Source organism: Pleurodeles waltl, chromosome 12, assembly GCF_031143425.1.
Source record: "Pleurodeles waltl isolate 20211129_DDA chromosome 12, aPleWal1.hap1.20221129, whole genome shotgun sequence".
Lineage (NCBI taxonomy): Eukaryota > Metazoa > Chordata > Amphibia > Caudata > Salamandridae > Pleurodeles > Pleurodeles waltl.
Genome location: NC_090451.1, coordinates 487,553,393 through 487,574,557, shown reverse-complemented (window position 1 = coordinate 487,574,557; position 21,165 = coordinate 487,553,393). Strand labels below are relative to the sequence as shown.

Sequence of the window (21,165 nt, the reverse complement as noted above, 5' to 3'; positions counted from 1 at the left end):
GCAGCAGAGCTGTGTACGTTGGGCGATCTGTATAACGATGGTAAGCTACGCTCGTTCTCCGAACTGATCCAGGAGACGGGCCTTCCTGCGGGGAAATTCCTGCTATATAACTCGCTGTTGCGGTCTTTATCATCTAAGTGGGTTGACCTGTCAAACGTGCCCCCAACTCATCTGCTGGTACAATACATACAGGTGATGGGGCAGGGACGACACCTGATTAGGTGGTTCACAAATGCGCTGCGCATGCACACGACCCTAGAGTATGCCACACTGTGCGGCTTGGGACACTGATTTGGCTACCCTATTCACAGAAGCGCAATGGAACTCTCCAGCCACATCAATATACCCCGCAACTCCAGATTTCGCCTGATACAATTCTATATCATTTATAGGGCATACCTCACTCCAGCTCACATTAATAGATATTTCTCCTGTTGCGATGCAGCTTGCCCCCACTGCTGTCACATTAATGCAGACATGATTCACATGCTATGGTCCTGTCCCTCCTTACTGTTATTGGAGAGCAGTATTAGACTGTTTGTCAGAGTGCACGACACGTTCAGTTCCGTTCACATGGGAGGTTTGTGTACTGGGCCTCTTTCCTAGGGACACGCGCCACAAAGCTGCTGAAAGATTTCGGGACCTAGGCCTGGTAGCAGCTAGAAGGCTGATAACTCGTAGGTGGAAGTTAGCAGACGCGCCAACTGAGCGGGCTTGGAAGTGTTTGTTTGAGATCTGGGCGAGTGCGGAGGGGGTGGCATTGAGACGGGAGGATGCACTGGGGTTGCGCAAGTATCCATTGTCAGATATTTGGGAGATGATGATGGCACACTTGCAGGGCCTAGGATCGGGCTTAGGTATGGAGGACTCAGACTAGTAACCGCGATGGAAATACACCCAATCCAAAGATGGGAGCGCTCAGTGGAGCATGCCTGAGCACTAGTCGATGGTTCAGTTTTTGTCTTAAAGGTGCAGGCGGGTTCTACACTGGCAGCGAGCGCCTGGTGCTTAGATATGTTCCCGTCATATGTTAGCACGCATACGCGTCACAGAGGGGTTGCCGCACTCACGAAGGCACGTTCATATAAATGTCAATCATCTGAAGATATAGTACTCCATTGTTTGAAACCGTTACTATTGTTATATGTTGCTTGCTTTAGGACCAATATTTACATAAACAAATCCGCAAGAATGTATCGATCTCTGCGTAGAGATTAGAAGGGCACTGTGGCATCTATTGCCCTACAGGTTATACAAGAGACCTAAGACTTCTTTGCATGGATTTGGCTGCATTCGGTGTCAATGTATCCTGCTGTATGCAAGTTTTGGTGGAGCTCATTTGAGAATTCCGCTTGGAGCTCTAATTGTCAACAGTCAGTATGTTTGATGTCTGCTTTTCCCTGGTACAATCACACAGTATGACTGGCAATTATAAATATTTGCTGTACCAATGTTGATGTAAAAGTCAAAATGTTATAACATGACTGAAAATAATAATAAACAGATTTTCGGAAAAAAAAAAAAGAATTAGTCAAGTCAGGTGTCATGTGTACCTTTTTGTATGTGGGTTATTCTTTTTTTTTTTTTTATACATAGAGCAAAAGTTTAGTCTATTAATTCAAGCAGTTGGTTTTTGTACAGCTGACATGCTAAACTCACAAATGTAATGGTGCTCTCACAGGTTAAAATTAAGAAAAAGGTGTCTCTATAAAATAAAATATTTGCTTAGGATCATACAGTTTGAGACAAGTTTATGTGTCAAGCGCATTATAGTTATGTTGAGATTATTAAAGACACTAGACCTGCAGATTTACTAACATTTTTCTTATTTTTCGAGGCCTGGAGGTTAGTTATATAGGGAGGATTACTCGTGCCTACTACTCCTCCTGGGCTAAAAGCCATCAACCAGGACTCTCTACCCTACTCTGTCCTGGACTTATCTTTAATTCTGACTCCAGGTGTAACCCATCTCCTTGCAGTCCGCTTCAAGGCCTCAATGCCAGGAGTTTCTTGACTTTCCTTTTGTCCTTTTCCCTTGAGGGTTCCAGGTCAGGGCTTGCCAAGTGGTGTTTGATGTGTTCTTACAGAAGGTGCGGCCTATCCAGACCCAGCTTCTTTTCATGAGCAGGGAGTTGGATAGTGTGCTGCCAAAGGTCGTTGTTGCTGGAGATTTTTGGCCAGCGGATTTGGAGTATTTTCCACAGTCAGGTGTTAGTGAAAGGCTGGATTTTGTTGGTGGTGGTCACTTTCATTCTCCAAGTTTCTGCTTCATACAGAAGGACCGATTTTACCATGGTGTTAAGCCTGCTCTTGGTTTGCAACGTTTGGTCCTTGGAGCTTCAGATCATTTTTAGCTGAATTAAGGCAGCCCTTGCTTTGCTGATTCTTGCCTTGCTGATTCTTGCCTTGCTGTTGGTGTCTGTGCTACCCTGCTCGTCTATGACACTGCCCAGGTAAGTAGAAGCCTCATCTTCTTTCAGTGCATCGCCTGCAGGAGTGACTGCAGTTGTGCTGGCGGTGTTAGCCTTCAGGATCTTTGTATTCCCCTATGGTTGTTGGGGCCAAGTTGTGCTGATGTGGCTGCCACCATGTCAATCTTCTCTTGCATTTGCGGCTAGGTATGGTAGAGTAGAGATAGGTTGTCTGCAAAGCCCACTTCATCGAGCTGCATCCAAGGTGTCCACTGGATTCCAATTCTATTCCTTGCTGTGGATGTCTTCATGATCTAGTCTATGGCTACCAGGAAGAGAAAAGACAAGAGCAAACAACCCTAGCTGACTCCAGTCCTCACTTAGAAGGCTTCCGTGAATTGCCCTTCTTGGACTATCTTGCAGGTCATTCTCTCGTAAGAGTTCCTGATGATTCTTACTAGTTTATCTGGCACACCATAGTGGCAGCGGAGTTTCCATAGGGTCTCTCTGTTCATGCTGTTTAATGCCTTCACATAGGTTATGAAGTTAACACAGAGGGGTGAGTTCCATTCCATTGACTTCTCAATGATGATGCGCATTGTTGCAGTCTGGCCTGTTCAAGATCTATCTTTGCGGAAGTCAGCTTGCTGATCTTGCAACTGAACATTCTTTTTCCTTTATTCTGCTCTGGATGACTATTGAACACTTTACCTGGTGTTGATAGAAGAGTTATCCCTCTGGAGCAGTTACTCAGGTCACCTGTCTTGGGAGTCTTTATTAAATATCCCTCCTTTCAATCTGACAGCATTTTGTCCTCTTTCCAGATCCTTCCGAACATGGGTTGCAGTATGTCTACTGATGTTTCAATGTTTGCCTTTAGTGTTTCAGCATGAATAATGTTAGGTTCTGCTGCTTTCCCATTTTTCAGATGTTTGATGGATTGCTTTATTTCTTCCTTTGCTGGTCTGCTGCATTCGATTAGCAAGTCCTTGTCAGCTGGCTGTATGTCAGGTGGACTGTGGGGACATGCTGGTTCAGCATTTCTTCAGAGCGCTCCACCCATCTTTGTTGGCCTGTGTTATCCATGATTGTGTTCCCAACTTTGTATTTAACAGGTCTTTCTGGCTTGCTGTATCTGCTGGAGAATTTCCTAGTTTTGTTATAGAGTTCTTCCGAGTTTCCATGGTTTGCTGCTACCTGGGCTTCTGTGGCAATCTTTAATCTTTGTGTGACTGCTCTTAAGCTTCTCTGTGCTTTCTTGTTGGTTTCGATGTATTCACCTTGAGCTTTTTCATTTTCTGCTCTTGTTCGGGTGGTGTTGACTGCTGTTTTCCTTTCCTTTCGCTCATGGATTTTGCTGAGAGTCTTGGTGGAGATGCATTCTTTATGCTGGTGTTTTTTGGGACCCAGTACCTGCAGGCAGGTTGATGTCACTGTTTCTTTGATCGTCTCCCACTGACTATCTTCTGGGTTGCTATCGTTCTGTGGTTCTTGCAGGACTTAAAACTTGTTACTGATGGTGAATGAGTATTCACTCAGTTTCTGTGCATCTTTGAAGAGGGTGGTGTTATATCGCTGGCTTAGGTTTGTCCTTTCCATCCATGCTTTCTTCAGCTTTGGCTTTAGCCTGGCTACGACAAGGTGAAGATCTGAAGCCACATCCGCTCCTCTTATCACTCTCTCATACTGCAGGGGCCTCCAGAACTTCTTGGCAATGCACACCTAGTCGATCTGATTATCTGCTCAATGGTCTGGTGACACCCAAGTTGCCTTGTTTATTCTTTAGTGTGGGAATACACTATTGTGTATCACCAGACTTTTCAGGGCACAGAGATCTGAAAGCTTTTCACCATTCTCGTTCATGGCACCAATGCCATAGTTGCTCATGACTTCTTCATACCCAGTGTTGTTGCTTCCAGTCTTAGCATTGAGGTTCCCCCATCAGTATGTGGGGTGTTCTCTTCTTCGTGCACAGAATACATCAGCATTCCGCCTGGAGCCTGTCTTTTCTGGTTGGACTGTGTCCGTCTGGACTCACTGATGCCAAGCAGGACAACGTTGTATTGTTTTAATCTCCGCTACTACTTGGGCTTTCTGATGGATACAACTACCTGTGGATTCCTCAACTTATCAATTCTCCCAATGCACCAGTATTCAACGGAAAATTTTCTTCCCAGCTTTCCACGTTGACGAGGATGTCACAATTGCACAGCGCCACATGCGACTCCGCCTGACATCACCGTGGCAATAAGAGGTCCTCTCCGGTGTGCTGACGTCAGTTCACTTTTTCTGTGCCTTCGACACTAACTGTTCTCTCTTAGCTCTTGGGAAGTTACTGCTTCGAAGGTGTCTTATTGTACTCTGTTACAATGTCTCCTCCTAAGAAGTCCGGGTTTAAACCTTGTCAGGAGTGCGGGGTCGTATGTCTGTCACGGACCCTCACGATGACTGCTTATGGTGTCTCAATTCGGACCACAATGTAGGGGTGTCTACGTCCTGCCAAAGGATGAGTCCGAAGGCGCTGAAGGAAAGAGAGGTTAAACTCTTTTTAGCTAAGGCAAAGAAGGAACACAGAAGACATCGGAGGTCTAAGACTAAAGACTTGTCATCCCATAAGTCTCATAAGAAGAGGCGCCAACATGACTCTCGGCGTCGTTCTTCTAGAGGTCGATCTCGGTCTCAGTCTCCATCCAGACGGCATTGTACGACCTGGGAGGTTAGTCCCACTGTAAATCCCCAGCCTCAAAGTCCTCAGGCTTCAGCCGCACCATTGCTCATTTAGGTGGTTGAGTCTCCAGTGGGTCCTCGGCTTTCTCCTGGGGCTCAAGAGTCGGTGCCACAGGTTCCAGATCCGGCCCAGTCATCTCATGAAGATACAAGATTTCCTGCTTTCCCAACTGCGGGAGCGGATCCAGCAGCATTTCTGAATGCCATGTTCACTATCGTTAATAAGGCAATGACACCTGCTGGTGCACCGGCTGGTCCCACGGGTCCTTTGGCATCCTTGGGGTCTCCGGCTCCATACAAGTCGGCGCCGTTTGTGCCTTTATATCAGGCTGAGGATGCCGGATTGGCGTCAATGACATTGCCTCATAGGCCTCCAGTGCCGGTGGCATTGCCTCATAGGCCTCCAGTGCCGATGGCATCGCCTCATAGGCCTCTGACGCTGATGACATCACCGCTTGGACAGACGCCGCCGATGACAGCGCCTCATATGCCAACGGTGCCCATTGAGTCAGCTCCAGTGCCGGATGGATCCCGGTTGGAACGCAGTTCATCTCCTTCTTCTCCTGGTCCACGTCCAACGCTTTTGAAACTGGTGTCGTCGACGTCGGCAAACTCCATGTCGATGCCCAGATTGAGGTCACAGAGGAGAGCGTTGAGACTCTTGGAAGAGCAAGAGTACCAGAGACAATTGATGGAGGAAGGAGAGATTGCTGAGGCCTTCGGAGAATTTGTGGGCCTAGACTCAGCTAGTGGGCTGGACACTTCCCCCTGAGTGGGATCTTTCATCTCCAGGGGAGTTTACTGAAGAGGTGGCTTCCTTTCACTCTGTTATCAAGAAGGCTGCAGAATTTTTGGACCTTCCATTGCTAGCTGCTGAAGTTAAAACTAACATTTTGACTTAAGTATTACATCCTTCTTCTACTTCAGCGGAACCTTTGCTCCCACTCAATGATGCTCTTACGGAGACTATCTTAGAGATCTGGTGAAAGCCTGTTAAATCACCAGCTGTGTACAGAACTGTTGCTAGAAGGTATAGGGTTTCCCCGGGTGATCTGGGATTTTTATCACAACATCCAACTCCGGAGAGCTTGGTAGTCCAGGCTTCTTGTTCTGCTCACTCTGCTCCAGGCTCCTTTCCTGTTACTCCGTCGGACAGGGAGTCCAAGAGGATGGAGCAGACAGCTAAGAAGACTTTTTCCATCCTGCAGTATTGCTCTGAAGTCTGTTAATGCTACTTGTGTGTTGGGTAGATATGTGCACGATTTGATGGACACGGATAGAGCTGTAGTGCCTAACTTACTGCAGGATATGCAGGGACAGTTCCATGAACTCCTGTCAGACACCCAAGCTGCGGCCAAGCAGATCAACCAGTCTGGTCTGGATACTACAGACTCGGTGGGCAGGGCAATGGGTACTCAGTTGCCACTAGGAGACATGCGTGTCTGAGGTCTTCTGGAGTTTCATCGGATGTCCAGAAAACTTTATTAGACCTTCCTTATGATGGAGAAAAATTGTTTGGGGCTAAAGCGGACTCTGCCTTTAGAGCACTTTAAAGATAATAGAGCTACAGCGAAGTCTTTGGGACTGCAGGCTTCCACATCTACTCCTTTCAGAGGTTAGGGGGTTTGGCCTTGGAGCTGCTTTTCGTGGGAGGCCTCAATCCTTCACTCAACAGTCTGCCGACCTTTCTTATAGGTCTTTTAGAGGACGGGGGAGGGTTAGAAGGAGAGGAGCCATCCCGCAGCACACTGTCTCATCTTCTTCCTCTGGGGGAGCGCAACAAGGAAAGCAGCCATAGTTTTCCATCCATTTAAGTCATGCTTCTCCCGTAGGGGGAAGGTTATTTCATTTTCTCCACAAGTGGGGGCTAGTCACATTGGACTCCTGGGTACTGAATGTTGTGAGGAAAGGGTATGCCCTTCCCTTTCGGGAGTTTCTCCCTCCCATCCCTCCCCGTCCTTCGTTTTGTTCAGAGGATCATCTCCTGTTACGTCAGCAGGAGATTCAGGTGTTTTTATCAAAAGGCGCAGTGGGGTTGGTTCCAGAGCAGGAAAGGGGTCAGGGATGCTATTCCAGATATTTCCTGATTCCCAGGAAGGATGGTCGATTGAGACCTATCCTTTATCTGCGGATTTTGAATTGGTTCCTCAAACAGGAAAAATTCAAAATGCTGACTCTAGCACAGGTGCTTTTGGCGTTGAACCAAGAGAATTGGATGGTGTCGGTAGACTTGCAGAATGCTTACTTTCATATTCCCATTCTCAAGTCACATAGGAAGTATCTCCGGTTTGTGGTGGGGTCGCAACACTACCAGTTTGCGGTCCTTCCTTTTGGTCTTACTTCCGCACCTCAAGTCTTTACGAAGGTGATGGTGGTTGCAGAGTATCTCAGAAAGAAGGGAATATTGGTAGTCCCTTGCATGAATGACTGGCTGATCAAAGCCAAGTCTCCAGAGCTTGTGCCGCATCATCTCCATATGACAATGCAGTTGTTGTTCAGTCTTGGTATTACGGTAAATGTGCCCAAGTCTCACCTGGAGCCCTCAACCCCTCCTGTTCATAGGGGCAGTACTGGACACAACATTGAATCAGGCCTATCCTCCGCCTCAGTGGATCCAGGACATTCAGGCGTTGATTCCAGTGTTTCAAAAAGGAGCGGTTGTTCCAGTCCTCAAGGTCCTACTTCTTCTCGGTCTGTTTGCTTTTTGCATTCTGTTGGTCACTCATGCACGTTGGCACATGAGGGCTCTCAAATGGTGCCCCCGCAAGCAGTGGTTTCAACACAAGGGGGATCTTGAAGAGTCTATAACGATCTCCAGAGACGCTGCATCGGATCTACGATGGTGGGCTGTGGATGGCAATCTTTCCCAAGGAAGGCCGTTTGCTCTACCACCTCCATTGGCCACGGTCATAACGAATGCGCCCACTCTAGGGTGGGGTGCTCATCTGGGGGACCTGGAGATCAAAGGTCTTTGGTCTCCAGTGGAACAGACTTTTCATATCAATCTGTTAGAATTGCGGGCGATACTTCTGGCTCTCAAGGCTTTCCTCCTGTCCTTTCGCGGTCAGTCAGTTCAAGTCTTGGCGGACAACACTACCGCAATGTGGTACATCAACAAGCAGGGAGGAGTAGGGTCATACCTTCTCTGCGGCTCTGGTCCTGGGCACAGGCCCATTGTATTTTGCATAGTAGCAAACCATCTGGCTGGAGTTCTCAACGTACGTGCGGACAGTCTCAGTTAGCATTTCTAGGCCGACCACGACTGGCGTCTCCGTCTGGATCTGGTTCTTCACATCTTCAGTGTGTGACGCTCTCCACGGATATACCTATTTGCCACTCGAGATAACACGCACTGCCAATCTTTTTGCAGCCTCCGTTATCCGGTGCAAGGAGCTTTGGGGGATGTGATTCAGATATCCTGTTGCAGCCAGTTACTTTACGCTCCCCCCCCCATACCTTTGATTCCTCGGGTTCTGAGGAAGATTCGCCAATATCGGGCTCAAATCATTTTAATAGCTCTGGATTGGCCAAGAAGGGTGTGGTAGACGGACCTTCTCCAACTCTCACTGTGCACTCTGGTCCATCTCCCTCTCCGGGCAGATCTCCTCTCGCAGTCGCAGGGGCAGGTTCTACAGGCCCACGTCCTGAGCCTGCACCTACATGCCTGGAGATTGAATGGGGCAATCTGAGTTCTTTTTCTCTCCCGCCAGAAGTGGTGGATGTTATTTTATCGGCCAGGCGAAACTCCACTAAGACTGTTTATATGCCGGCAGATGGGCAAAATTTGTGGCTTGGCGTTGAGAGAAACAGACGGATCCCTTGAAAGCCCGTTTGTCTGATGTTTTGTTGTTTGCTTTTACTTTAGCACAGAAGGGTTGTGCAGTTGCGACTGTCAAGGGCTATTTGTCAGTGCTATTAGCCTTTCTTTGCCTTCCGGATCAACCTTCCTTGTTCAATCACCTATAGTTATTAGGTTCTTGAAAGGCCTGATGAATACATTTCCTCCCACTCCGTTTCTCAGGCCTCAGTGGGATTTAAATCTGGTTTTGACTTTTTTAATGGGTGCACCATTTGAACCTATGAATTCTTGTTCTTTAATGTTGTTGGTTTTGAAGACCGTTTTCCTTGTTGCTGTTACGTCTGCTGGGAGTGTGAGTGAGCTTCAGGCTCCTAGTGTCAAACCTCCCTTTACGTCATTCTATGCTGACAAAGTGGTGCTGAGAATCAGGGCGGCTTTACTTCTTAAGGTTGTCACTCCTTTCCATATGGGGCAGTCTATTACTCTTTCGTCCTTCTATCCTCCTCCTCACCCTTCAAAAGAGGAAGAAAGACTCCATCGCTTAGAACTGAGAAGGACTCTCAGTTTCTATGTTGAACAACGGACTTTCGTTTGAATGACCAACTCTTCGTTGGATATGTGGGCAAGATGAAAAGCAGAGCTGTCCATAAAAGAGCCATTTCAGGTGGGTCATTCTTTGTATTAAGATCTGTTGTTCATTAGCAAAGAGGATTCCTCCTGAGGGTATTAGAGCTCATTCTACCAGAGCTAAGTCTGCCACTTCAGCTTTGGCTAGAGGTGCTCCTGTAGTGGATATTTGTAAAGCAGCAACTTGGGCTTCCCTCCATACTTCTGCAAGGCACTATTGCTTGGATTCGGAAGGAGGGACGGTCATTTTGCACGCTCTGTGTTGCATGATTTCTTGGTGTGACCGGTCAGGCACCCACCTCAGAGTGCGGTACTGCTTTGGGACTCTATTCATAAGGTGAGGAATCCACAGGTAGTTGTATCCATCAGAAGAACAAGTTACTTACCTTCTGTACCGCTTTTTCTGGTGGATACACTAGCTACTTGTGGATTCCTCACAGTCCCACCTGCCTCCCCGTTGCCTGTCTGGTCATACCAAGACTTTTTTTATTATAAATGTATATATGTTTTGATGAATTTCTTATGTAAATAAATGTTCTACTTGTATTGCATCCATATGGCTATGTCTATGTATATATGTGTTATTGTGAGGTCGGTTTTCACCTGTTTGCCTCAAAGGCACGTAAAAAAGGGTGAAACTGATATCAGCACGTCAGCGAGGACCTCTTATTGCCTCGGTGATGTCAGACGGAGTCGCGCGCGGAGCCGTGCAATTGTGACATCCTCGTCGACGTGGAGAGCTGGGAAGAAAATTTTCCGTCGAATGCTGGCGCATTGGGAGAATTCTTAAGGTGAGGAATCCACAGGTAGCTAATGTATCCACCAGAAAAAGCGTTACCGAAGGTAAGTAACTTGTTCGTTTTTTCTTGTACATGGTCCTCCTGTCCCACGTCTCAATGGTGATGGTTTTGGTCAAAAGCAGGTGGATCGGATTTGTGGCTTCCAGGTATCTATGACTTTTGTTTTTTAAACATTGCCATGACTGCATATTGTTTTAAATAATATAAGTCAGTGGCTGAGCAGACTAATTAGCATAATCTCCTACTTGCACAGTAGCAGCAAATGACATTTTAAGATCAAAGGGATATAAATGATTAAAAAGCCGTCTTTTTTGTTGGTTGGTAAAGGTCAGATAATTAAGTTATTCTTGGAGACACTTGCACTCAGGCCTAGGATAATCTTGGATCTCTTTTTGAGGAGTCAAGATTTTCCTTGTTAATGAACATAGTACATAACCTCCCTTACCAGTCATGCAAATCCTCCTGCAACTTTTATTCGTACTGACCTTTGACATATGAATGTATTCCACAATCAAACGATCTCTTGCATCTCATAACTATAACTTAGTAGATGGCATAAGAGGTTGTGGCTAGTAAAAGAATATGTACCTAGGGGTAAGGAGAGAGCCGCACATTGGCAAATGTTTTTTTACTTTTTTCAGTTTAAGGTGTTGGCTCATAGTATAGTATAGTGTTGTAGAGAGGGATCAACCTTTGCACCTACTGCTCTCTTCAGGTTACTCAACATATGGTGCCAGTAAGGGATTACAGGTGAGGGTGGCTTTATCATATGTAGGAGTTTTACCCTGCATCCCTGACATCTTAAGCGAACTATTGATCTGAGTGTGTAAATTTTAGGCAATGCCAGTGGGGTGAGATAAACTAAGTACATTGTCTTAAATTGTGTGAGACAAAGTCTGGCAGTACTTGCCACTGATTTGTTAAATGGAAACATGTTATTCTAGTCAGTGTTTGTCAGTTGTATACCCATGCACTGTTCTCATTTTGTCTGGGTAGGTTGTCGTACAACGCTCAGTTGTCGCATAGTGCTCAGTGTAAAAGGAAAACCTTCCTAAGTAGTTTTGCAGTTTTCGTTAATATTCTGTATACAAAAGACTGTCCGTCTTGTATTCCAAATCTTCCTTTATCCTTCTCAAGAGTCAGAAACTGATTGTCATATGTGTTACCCATTGTCTGGCAACTGCTTTCACCACCCAGGTAACAAACACAGGTGGTGATGGTGCGAGAGGTTCCAGAAGTCAAATTCAGCCTTGGTATTTAGCAATAATGTATAGGAACTCAACATGACCGTAAGTTGCACTATTAAATTATGATAATTTTATTTCCATGTTGTAGGTTATTACAGAACCAGTGACTCAATGGAGAAATGTTCAAGGACACAATCTTCTGGTAAGTGCTTCAAGTTTTAATATTAACTACACAGTAAACACATATTTTATAGAAGTAGAGGAAGCCAATATCATATGTTGTCATACTATCTGTGTTTAGTTTTTATCTTAAATCATCTATAATTCCCAATTCACAAAATATTGAGGTTGTCATGACTCTGTTTCAATCGTTACACAGTTGAATGAATGTGAATTTTTTCATTTGTGTGTATGGTTCAAAACTGTAGGACCAGGCACCCCTTTTTATATATCTATTTATCTATATGTATATATACTGTTTATTTAATATGTTTCGGTTTGGTAAGTTCAGAACACTCAGGTTTTTTTAGTTAAATGGTAAATTCACTTGATATTGCGCACAAATAATCCCCACCAGGGGTATCTTGGCACTTCCTAGGTAATCGAAAGGTGAGAAATTGTTAGAACAACTGTTTTCAGCTTTTTCCTGAATTGAAGGCAGACTGTACATTTTCTGATGTCATAGGGTAGTTTATTCCAATATGCAGGAGCTAAGTAGGAGAAAGATCTGCCACTTGCGGGGGACTGTCAATAAGGCTTTGTCACTGGATCTGGAGGCATCTTGTGGGGCGGTGGGACTTAAGCTTCTGGGAGAGGTATCTGGGACCTCTTCCCATTAATGATTTATGAGTAAGGCAACATGTTAGGCCTGGCAGCCGTAGGGATGGTGGCCACCATCAACGTTTTGCCTGCCTCCCTCCACTTTGTGACACTGTTTTTGCTGGTTTTAGGACTCTGCACACTTTACAACTGCTAACCAGTACTAAAGTGCATTTGTTCTTTCCCTTAAAACATGGTGACATTGGCTCATACCCAATTGTCTTATTTAATTGACTTCTAAGTCCCTAGTAAAAGTGCACTACATGTGCCCAGGGCCTGTAGATTAAATGCTACTAGTGGGCCTGCAGCACTGATTGTGCCACCCACATAAGTAGCCCTCTAACCATGTCTCAGGCCTGCCCTTGCAAGGCCTGTGTGTGCAGTTTCACTGCCAATTCGACTTTGCGATTAAAAGTACTTGCCAAGCCTTAAAACTCCCCTTTTTCTACATATAAGTCACCCCTAAGGTATGCCCTAGGTAACCCATAGGGCAGGGTGCTATGTAGAGAAAAGGCAGGACATGTACCTGTGTAGTTTATATGTCCTGCTAGAGTAAATTTACACTCCTGCGAAGCCTGCTCCTTTCATAGGCTAATGTTAGCGCTACCCTCATATACTGTTTGAGTGGTAGATTCGGGCCTGAAAGGGTAACAAGGTCATATTTAGTATGGCAATACAAAATCCTGCTGACTGGTGAAGTTGGATTTAATATTACTATTTTAGAAATGCAACCTTTAGACAGTGAGCATTTCTCTGCACTTAAATCCTTCTGTGCCTTACAATCCACATCTGGCTGGGCTAGTTGACAGCTCCCTTTTGCATTTCACTCAGACAACCCCAACACAGGATGCTCAGTCACACCTGCATACTGAATGGGTCTTCCTGGGCTGGGAGGGTGGAGGGCCTGACACTTACATGTCAAAGGACAGTGGCGTGCCCTCACACAATGGACTGCCAAACCCCCTACTGGGACCCTGGCAGACAGGATGGAACTGAAAGGGTACCTTGTGCACTTCTAAGCCACTATTTGATGTCTCCCCCACTTCAAAGGAACATTGGGGTATTTAAACAGGGCCTCTGATCCTACCAACTCCAACACTTCTGGACAAGATACCACTGGGGAAGAAACTCTGAACCAGAACCTGCAACCTGCCAAGAGTCTCAGGGCCAAAAAGACTTCATCTCTGCAAATAACTCCTCATGTGGTAAAAAATCAACGCACAGCCTGCATCGCAGTGAGATAATCACTCCACGCTGAAACGGAACAACGCAGCCCGGCTCCCCGAGTAGAGATCAACGCATCGGCAGCTTTGCGACTGGAACTTCGACGCACAGCCCACTCCTGTGAGAAGAATCGACGCAGCGCCTGCTGTGCGACAGAACTTTCCCCGCATTGCCCACTGGATCGACGCAGCTCCTGTGACTTTGTTCCACACTCCCAGGATTTCTCTGCATCGTCCCCGGGACGTCCAAATACCCCGCAACTCGAAGAGGATCCAAATCTGCGCGCAGGAAATCAACGCAAAGCCCTTGTTAAGTGAAAAAGCTTTGTCGCGTAGTCTGTGTGCGCCCGGAGAAACCGACGCGCACCTCCCCGTTTCTCACGCATCTTCTCCTCTGCGGTCCCTTGCGGATAATTGAGACAAACCAGGTACTTTGTGATTGCAAGAGACACTTATTGCTTTTTAAGAACTTAAGACTCCTTTCATCATTTTCTGAAGTGATATTTCAACGTGTACTTATCAAATCTTGATCGTTTTGACCTTATTTTATCCAGCTAAATATTCTATATTTTTCTAAACCTGTGTGGTGTATTTTTGTGGTGTTTAATGTGTTATTGCATGATTTAGTGCACAAATACTTTACACACTGCCTTCTAAGTTAAGCCTGACTGCTCAGTGCCAAGATACCAGAGGGTGGACACAGGATAATTTGGATTGTGTGTGACTTACCCTGACTAGAGGGAGGGTCCTTGCTTGGACAAGGGGTAACCTGACTGCCAACCAAAGACCCCATTTCTAACACAACAGATTTAAAAAAAATTTCTTTCTCTAATTGGCAGCCAGTGCACTGAATTTAGAAGAGGTGCTGACACTGTGCCAGCTGGGAAATTGCAAATAAAATATGCTTACGTATTTAGTACTACCTGGAGTTTTGCATGTGGGGTCTTGTTTGAGGAGGCCAGTAGAGCATTGTTGTAGTCTAACCTATTAATTAAAAGCCCCTGAACCTTTTCCTGGCTGAAAGCTGAAGAAAAGGGAGAGCTTTCCTCCAGAGGCGCAATGTATGAAAGCATGTACCAATCATTGATACAGTCTGTCTTTTCATGGTAAGCTTAAACTCCAGACAGACTCCAAGATTTTTCACGACCTGTTTGGGAGTAGGCGCAGTGCCACCAGTCTGCCGCCCAAAGCTGCTGGATTTACCCAAACAGCATGATCTCGGTTCTACCAGCATTCAGTTTTAGTTTATACGCTGTAATATGCAATTGAAATACATTCATGTTAAAAGAAAAGAGTGTAGGAATGAAGGAAGCCATGCCCCTGCTACTGCAGCCAGGCAGTGCAGGTTTGTGCCTTCCTTCCTTCCTTTCTATTAGGCTTCTCATACTAATTTCTATTATTTACATGACCCTGTTTGGAAAGCTTCAGATATATTTTCCGAAAGCCAGTCCAGTCTCCTGATTAAGTCACTACCCTATCACATTCTACCTTCTACCACAAAACCTTAAGCATAGGAAGAATTTATTTTTGAATTCAGCTGTGCCGGACCAGCACATTCCCTTTATTGACATATTTATTGAGTTCTCCATTCAGGTGGTAAAAGTAAACCTCAATTTTACAATTTTTCTTATTTTTTTTTACTTTGTTTTTTTCCCAACAGCTTCAGCAGTGTATCTTGTACAGTATCCAGTGTACAGAAGAATGCATTCATGCACAATACAGTGTTCATTCACATTGTGTAGTTCATGAGTAGACATAGCACACAAATATAGCCATTCAAGGTTCTCCTCCTCCCTCAAAGTTAGGTTCTTCCCAAGTCTTTTCAGGTCCCTATGTGGATGACAACTTCCCTCATCCCCTCCGGGTATTTGCCACCCCCACCCTTTTTCTGTAGTCATCTTTGATCCCCATGGGAAGGATTGCGTCTTCATTGTTCTCTTCCTAGGTCTTTGACTCCGGTCCTCCATTTCTCCTCCCACCTGAAACCATTTTGAGGGTATCTGCTCAGTTATCTCAGTGTTTTGTCACGTTGTCACCTTTTCTGGTTTAAAAAAAAAAAAGTGTCTCCTCTTCTAGTGCCCACTCAGTCACGTCTCTGCACCAGTATTGGAACGAAGGGCACTTAGTTCCTAATCACCCCATGGCCACTCTTTTTGCAAGTGCCAATGCTAGTTGTGTAAATTTCCACTGTATCTTCTTACAGTAGGGGGTCTCTTTATTATGCCTAGGATACTGTGTTGTGGGACCCATTCAAGGACAATCCTTGTTGCCTCCTTCATTTGTGACGCCACCGCTGTCCTGTACTGGTATACCCCACAGCACGATCACGCCAGGTGCAGGAAGGTAGCACCAACTATCCAACCGCGCCGAGCATCAAACTTAACTGTTACCAAAGGGTCAAAATCCGAGACTAACCAACATAATCAGTAGTTTGCAAAACAAAAAAAAAATCGAGTAGCATGTATTAATCTTGTAAATAGCTGGAAAAAAGATAATGGAAAATGCCCCCATAAGGTTGCCGTGCCTGAGGCCTAAGCGAAGAAAGCAGAACAAAGTGATTGTTTAGGTAAATAAGTACTTCTCCCAGTTATTCACAAATACCTCCAAATGACTCCAGGTATTAGTGACTCCAGTGACATCTTGCAGTGTTAGAGCGAAGCAGCTTAGTGAAAGGTATTAAAAAAGCAGACTGTGACAGACCGTCAAGCTTACAATCTTGATAACTCCTATACAACAACCAAATGCCTATTGTTTTATTAAAGGTTTAAACTTTCAATAAAAACATTTAAACAAAAAAAGCAGACTGTTACTTTGCTCTCTTAACATATGCTCAATATATTATTCAAGCAATTAGAAGTTGTAACATCACTGCTAACTTCCTCAAAACCAGCATCAGGCCTATCTTCACAAATCTTTGCCCTTAGAGTAAGAGACCAAACCATATTGATTATCCATCTTAGCCAGCATGTTATAACAACATTTGGGGCAATAGATGTCTCCCCAGTTCCTCGTCGGGCTTCAAGTCTTCTTCTGGTGGAAATGGACAGTGCTTGACTGCTGTCCTACCCTAATGTCAGACTTCCCTACCAGAAATCCCCAGCTGTTTCTTGAACATTCACATAACAGGATGAAATGGACTGGTTTATTTCCCATTATTTCACTCAACAAGGGATAGCTGATCTTTTCTTCTTTCTCTGCAATCTTACGGGTTCCATCATTCAAGCTGGATTTCAAGATGCATACTGATAATAGCGGTTTGAATATTTTCAGATGGGTGCAGACTGACAGCACATTACTCTACCTACATCCAGCATATTGGGTGCCTTTTGAAGCTGGAAGAAAAGCACCAGGTGTATGATTTATTTTCTGACAGAGTACGTTTTTATGACCCGTGAATGGTTAGCGTTTATCAACCTTTAGAAGCCTCCTGTCTACTCTGCGGCCCGCTTTTCATTCTTACAGGAGCTTTTTGAGTAGTCTCAGGTCTCAAAAATATTGCTGAACTTCACAGAGCAGTTGTTTATTTTAATGACTGTTTTCATCATGTCACTTTTTCTCTGTTCTCTATGGTTTCATTGCAGTCCAACAGTTCCAAAGGCCCGACTTGACCTTTAGTGAGCTACACTCCCTGTTGTCACTGTTTAAATGTTGCCTGCAGTGGATACAGTTTGCCTCTTTGTAGTTTAATTTATCCTTGGAAATTGAATCTTCATTAATTCCTCTGACGGATCCTTCATACAGATCTTGAATGTTTGGTAGTCTATGCAGCTAGTTTTGAGCACACCAACTCCCTGTAGCCTTCACGGATGGAGATATTGGTCATCCTTAGCATAGGTCACCACTTCTTTAGATGGTGGGCAAAATCACAGAAAAGCTCCATGGACTCAGGATTGATGAAGTCAACTTTGTCCTCGTCAAGTGACCCCTTGAAGGTTTATAAGACCTTCAGAATGTCAGCTCCTTGAAGGTCGGTCTGATTTTGACCAGAACAATCACTTCTCCCTTTAACTCTCCTAATGAAGAGAATTAGGCATCATTTATTTTATAATTCAGTTGTGGCAACGCATAGTTAAATGATGAACAAGTGTAAGAATAATGGAATCAGTGAGCCCCCATTCCACTTCTCCAACCTGATTTTGCCTAAGGCATAGTCCTGTTTTTTAAATATTATTTTGGCAGCACATCACACAGTATTCTTCATTATTCTGTGGTGTTAATTATTTGAGATTACAGTCTTGTTAAATATTCTCAGAGAACATAGCCTAATTCATTTTCATTTAATGTCGTCTAGGGGTTAATGTATCAAGATTCTTCACGATGGGGCATAACCTTACAGACCTATGTCCAGCTTACAATGTTAGACATGCATACCAGACCCATGGTGAGTACTGCCTTTTAACACTTATATGACATTACTTTGTTTTTTGTGTAATCCCTCGTTTGCTTGACTCCATTGTTATGAGTCTATAGAAGAAAGGGTTAGGCCTGAGCAATGGATAATCTCAGTAAACTTGACCGAGTGAAGATCTCAATCATGTATCCCCAGCTAATTCTAAATAAGCAAAATTAGTTCCTGATATTCATGGTGTGTGCCAGTAAGGTTTCTTTAGGATCATCTCTGAAGGCCATCCTCAGGAAAAGATAACTCAGAAAGTGCACCACAGCAAAGGAGATAGTGGAAAAGTAATTGTCTGTTCCGGAGCAGTGACCATAAAGCACTGGCATAGGTCAGTGGGGAAAGGTGTGAATGGGGTGTCAGTGGAACAAATGCAAATTTGATGTGACCTTTTCGTATAATGTTAGGTGTAATCTGCAGCATTATGTTTATCACAGGAAGTTGCCACAGAGAAGTTATAAATTATAAAGAAAACATTGTGTTTTGCTTAGACCAGGCACTGATAAAGCTGTCAAGTTTCAGACTTCCTTTATCCTTTGCAAGACCGTCAAACAACACATTGCAGTCTTTGAACTTACCAGTGACGTTTTGTTTTCACTACTAATAAGCTTTGAAGTTGTTAACAACCCGTTGCAGAAAGATAGTGTCTGTATGCGGAAAACTGGGAAATCGAGTCAGGTGAAATGGATCTTAAGACAGGTAGTTGGGTGGAGCCTGATGTTTATGGTTCTCCCTCAGTGACGAGATTGAGGGGTTTATAAGGTTGATGCAGGCCTCTGGAGCAATGGGCCCAGACGAGGTTCCCATGGCAGTAATTAATCAAGAGCCCTCACTCTGGGCAAGGATTCTTAACCCGGTATTCTACCTCTGTTACTCAAAGGGCATAATTCCGGCGTCTTGGACTGGGAGTATTATAGTCCCCTTTTATAGAAAGGGTGATAGGTCTTTACCCATTAATTATCGGCAAATAGCACTGCTGGATGCCATAGATAAGATCTTTGCTAAAAGCATACTTGAGCATTTAACATCTTGGGTTGAGGAAAATTCAATCCTTCCTTTGGAACAGGCAGGCTTTAGGAAGGAGCATAACACTTACTACTGCAAATCATAAATGAAAAGTATGTTCTGGTTCGGGGCAGGGTGGTATATGCTGCTTTTATTGACTTTTCAACAGCTTTTGATAGGGTGGATCGTAAGACTCTATGTAAGAAATTATTCAAATTGGGCGTTCCAGTAAATTTGTTAAGCTTATAGCCCTGCACTCTTCTACATGGTGTAAGGTTCTCTTAGGTGGAGAGCAGGGTCTGTCTGCTGAATTTGTTACAAAAAATTGTTTAAAACAGGGCTGTCTGTTGACGCCCCTTTGTTTTTCCTTGTATATCTATGATCTGCCTTCCACATTGGGGAATACTCAAGGCCTTGCGCCTAAAATTGGAGGTTGTTCGATTCCTTACCTCCTTTATGCTGATGACATAGTGGTGCTTGGTCTTACCCCGAAAGGTCTAAATAGGTGTCTGGCTGCCCTAAATGATTATACCAAGCAGTATAATTTAAAAATTAATGCGCTAAAGTCTCAAGTGTTATCCTTTTTAGGGAACAAATCTCGTAAAAAAAAAAAAAAACATCCTCCTGGTTCGTGGGTCAGCAGAGGTTGGAGCGGGTGAAATCCTATTGCTTCCTGGGAAAAACCTTATCTTGTTCACTTGGTGATCAAGACCATATACGTAATAATGTTAGTAAGGCTCTTTCTCAGGCAGAAGGTATATTGGCCTTTTTATAACGCAGTTGGCCTGTGGCATTTCTCTCATCTATTAACTGTTTTTCAAGCAAAGATTCCATCCGTCCTTCTGTACGCCATAGAAGGAATTGAAATTTCTAAATGGGAGTTTTTAAATAAGATAGAAGAACGGATCTTAAGAGGCTTGGTTTCTTGCAATAATTCGGCATCCGTGGCAGCCTTAAGGCTTGAATTCGGAGGGCCTTTTGTTTAGCACATAGTGCAGAATCTACCCTAAGATATTTAGCATACAAAGACATTTTTGGTACGCTAAGAGAAAAATTGCAGTTTTTTAGAAATTATAATCTTGCTGTACAATTGCTTGAGTTAGATGTTGATTTGATCTTATCTCAACCACCCTTGTTATTTAAAAAAGAGCCTCAAAGAGGCTATAAGCGGTAAAGGTTTTCTCTTGGATATTGAGTCCTGTTGCCAAAAGAGGAGGCTTAGGCCTCGGCAATTCAGTGATTTTTAAATATCCCCAACCATATTTATCTTGGAATTTAACACATGGAGTACGGTGCTTTTTCATCTTGTCGAGATTAGATAAATTACCTCTTAAAGAATTAACTTCCAAGTGGGATTGATCCTCGAACATTTGTGATCTCTGTCAGTTGGGGGGTACAGAATTTTAAGCATGTGCTGTTTGTTTGTCCCTTCTTAGTTAAATTAAGGAAAAAATGGCTGAAACTGCTTTTCTTGAATTTTAATATGCGTTCAGCAGGAGAGATTATGAAATTTATGTACAAGCCACTGAATGAAATATTCTGTTTTAGGACTTTTACTTTTTTAAGTCCTTCTTAAACCTTTATTGATTTTATTATCCATTGGTGGATGCAACGGAATGTACTTTTCTAATGAACTATCTTTAAGCATATTCCACTTCATAGGAATATAAAATGCGAAATAAGCCAGCAGGGACGTTATGTGCAGGCACCTCCCAGAAGCTATTATCTTAGGATGAAGGCACTATATACACATTAGATTGGTATGGAACTGTTTTTCTGTATAAAGCTGCTGGGCAATAACCTATCTTTTGTATATCACAACGCTTTTCATAGGATCATATTTGTGTAATTGGCTAGAGGGGTGGAGCACTAAAGTGATAATACAGAAGTTTTCCTTTGCGACTGTCCTTCTATATATGTAAATATTGAATGGTATTCTAAGACAAAAGTGATGGGTAGAGATCTGACTGTATTGTATTTTAAAGATAAACTTGTTTTTTTCATATCCTTTATTGATTCTATTTTATTTCAGGTATTGTTTTTGATGATTCTTGTACATGTGGACCTCTTTAGAGTTCCAAATCATGAAAAAAAAAAAATTGAATTGAGAAAGATAGTGGCCATTTCTAGATTAGGCCAGCACTTTCAAGATTAGAATGTTTCTTGAAGAC

At 44.0% G+C, this 21,165-nt stretch overlaps 1 protein-coding gene across 2 annotated transcripts in view; it reads left to right on the top strand.

The window, feature by feature from the left end:
* Positions 1-21,165, top strand: part of TK2 (thymidine kinase 2) — a 215,630-nt gene that overhangs the window by 34,134 nt on the left and 160,331 nt on the right. For both annotated transcript variants that reach the window (XM_069217175.1, XM_069217177.1), the window contains 2 exons: positions 11,700-11,753; positions 17,885-17,974. In XM_069217175.1, coding sequence (XP_069073276.1) covers positions 11,700-11,753; positions 17,885-17,974 — 144 coding nt within the window. The remainder of the gene's footprint in view (positions 1-11,699; positions 11,754-17,884; positions 17,975-21,165) is intronic.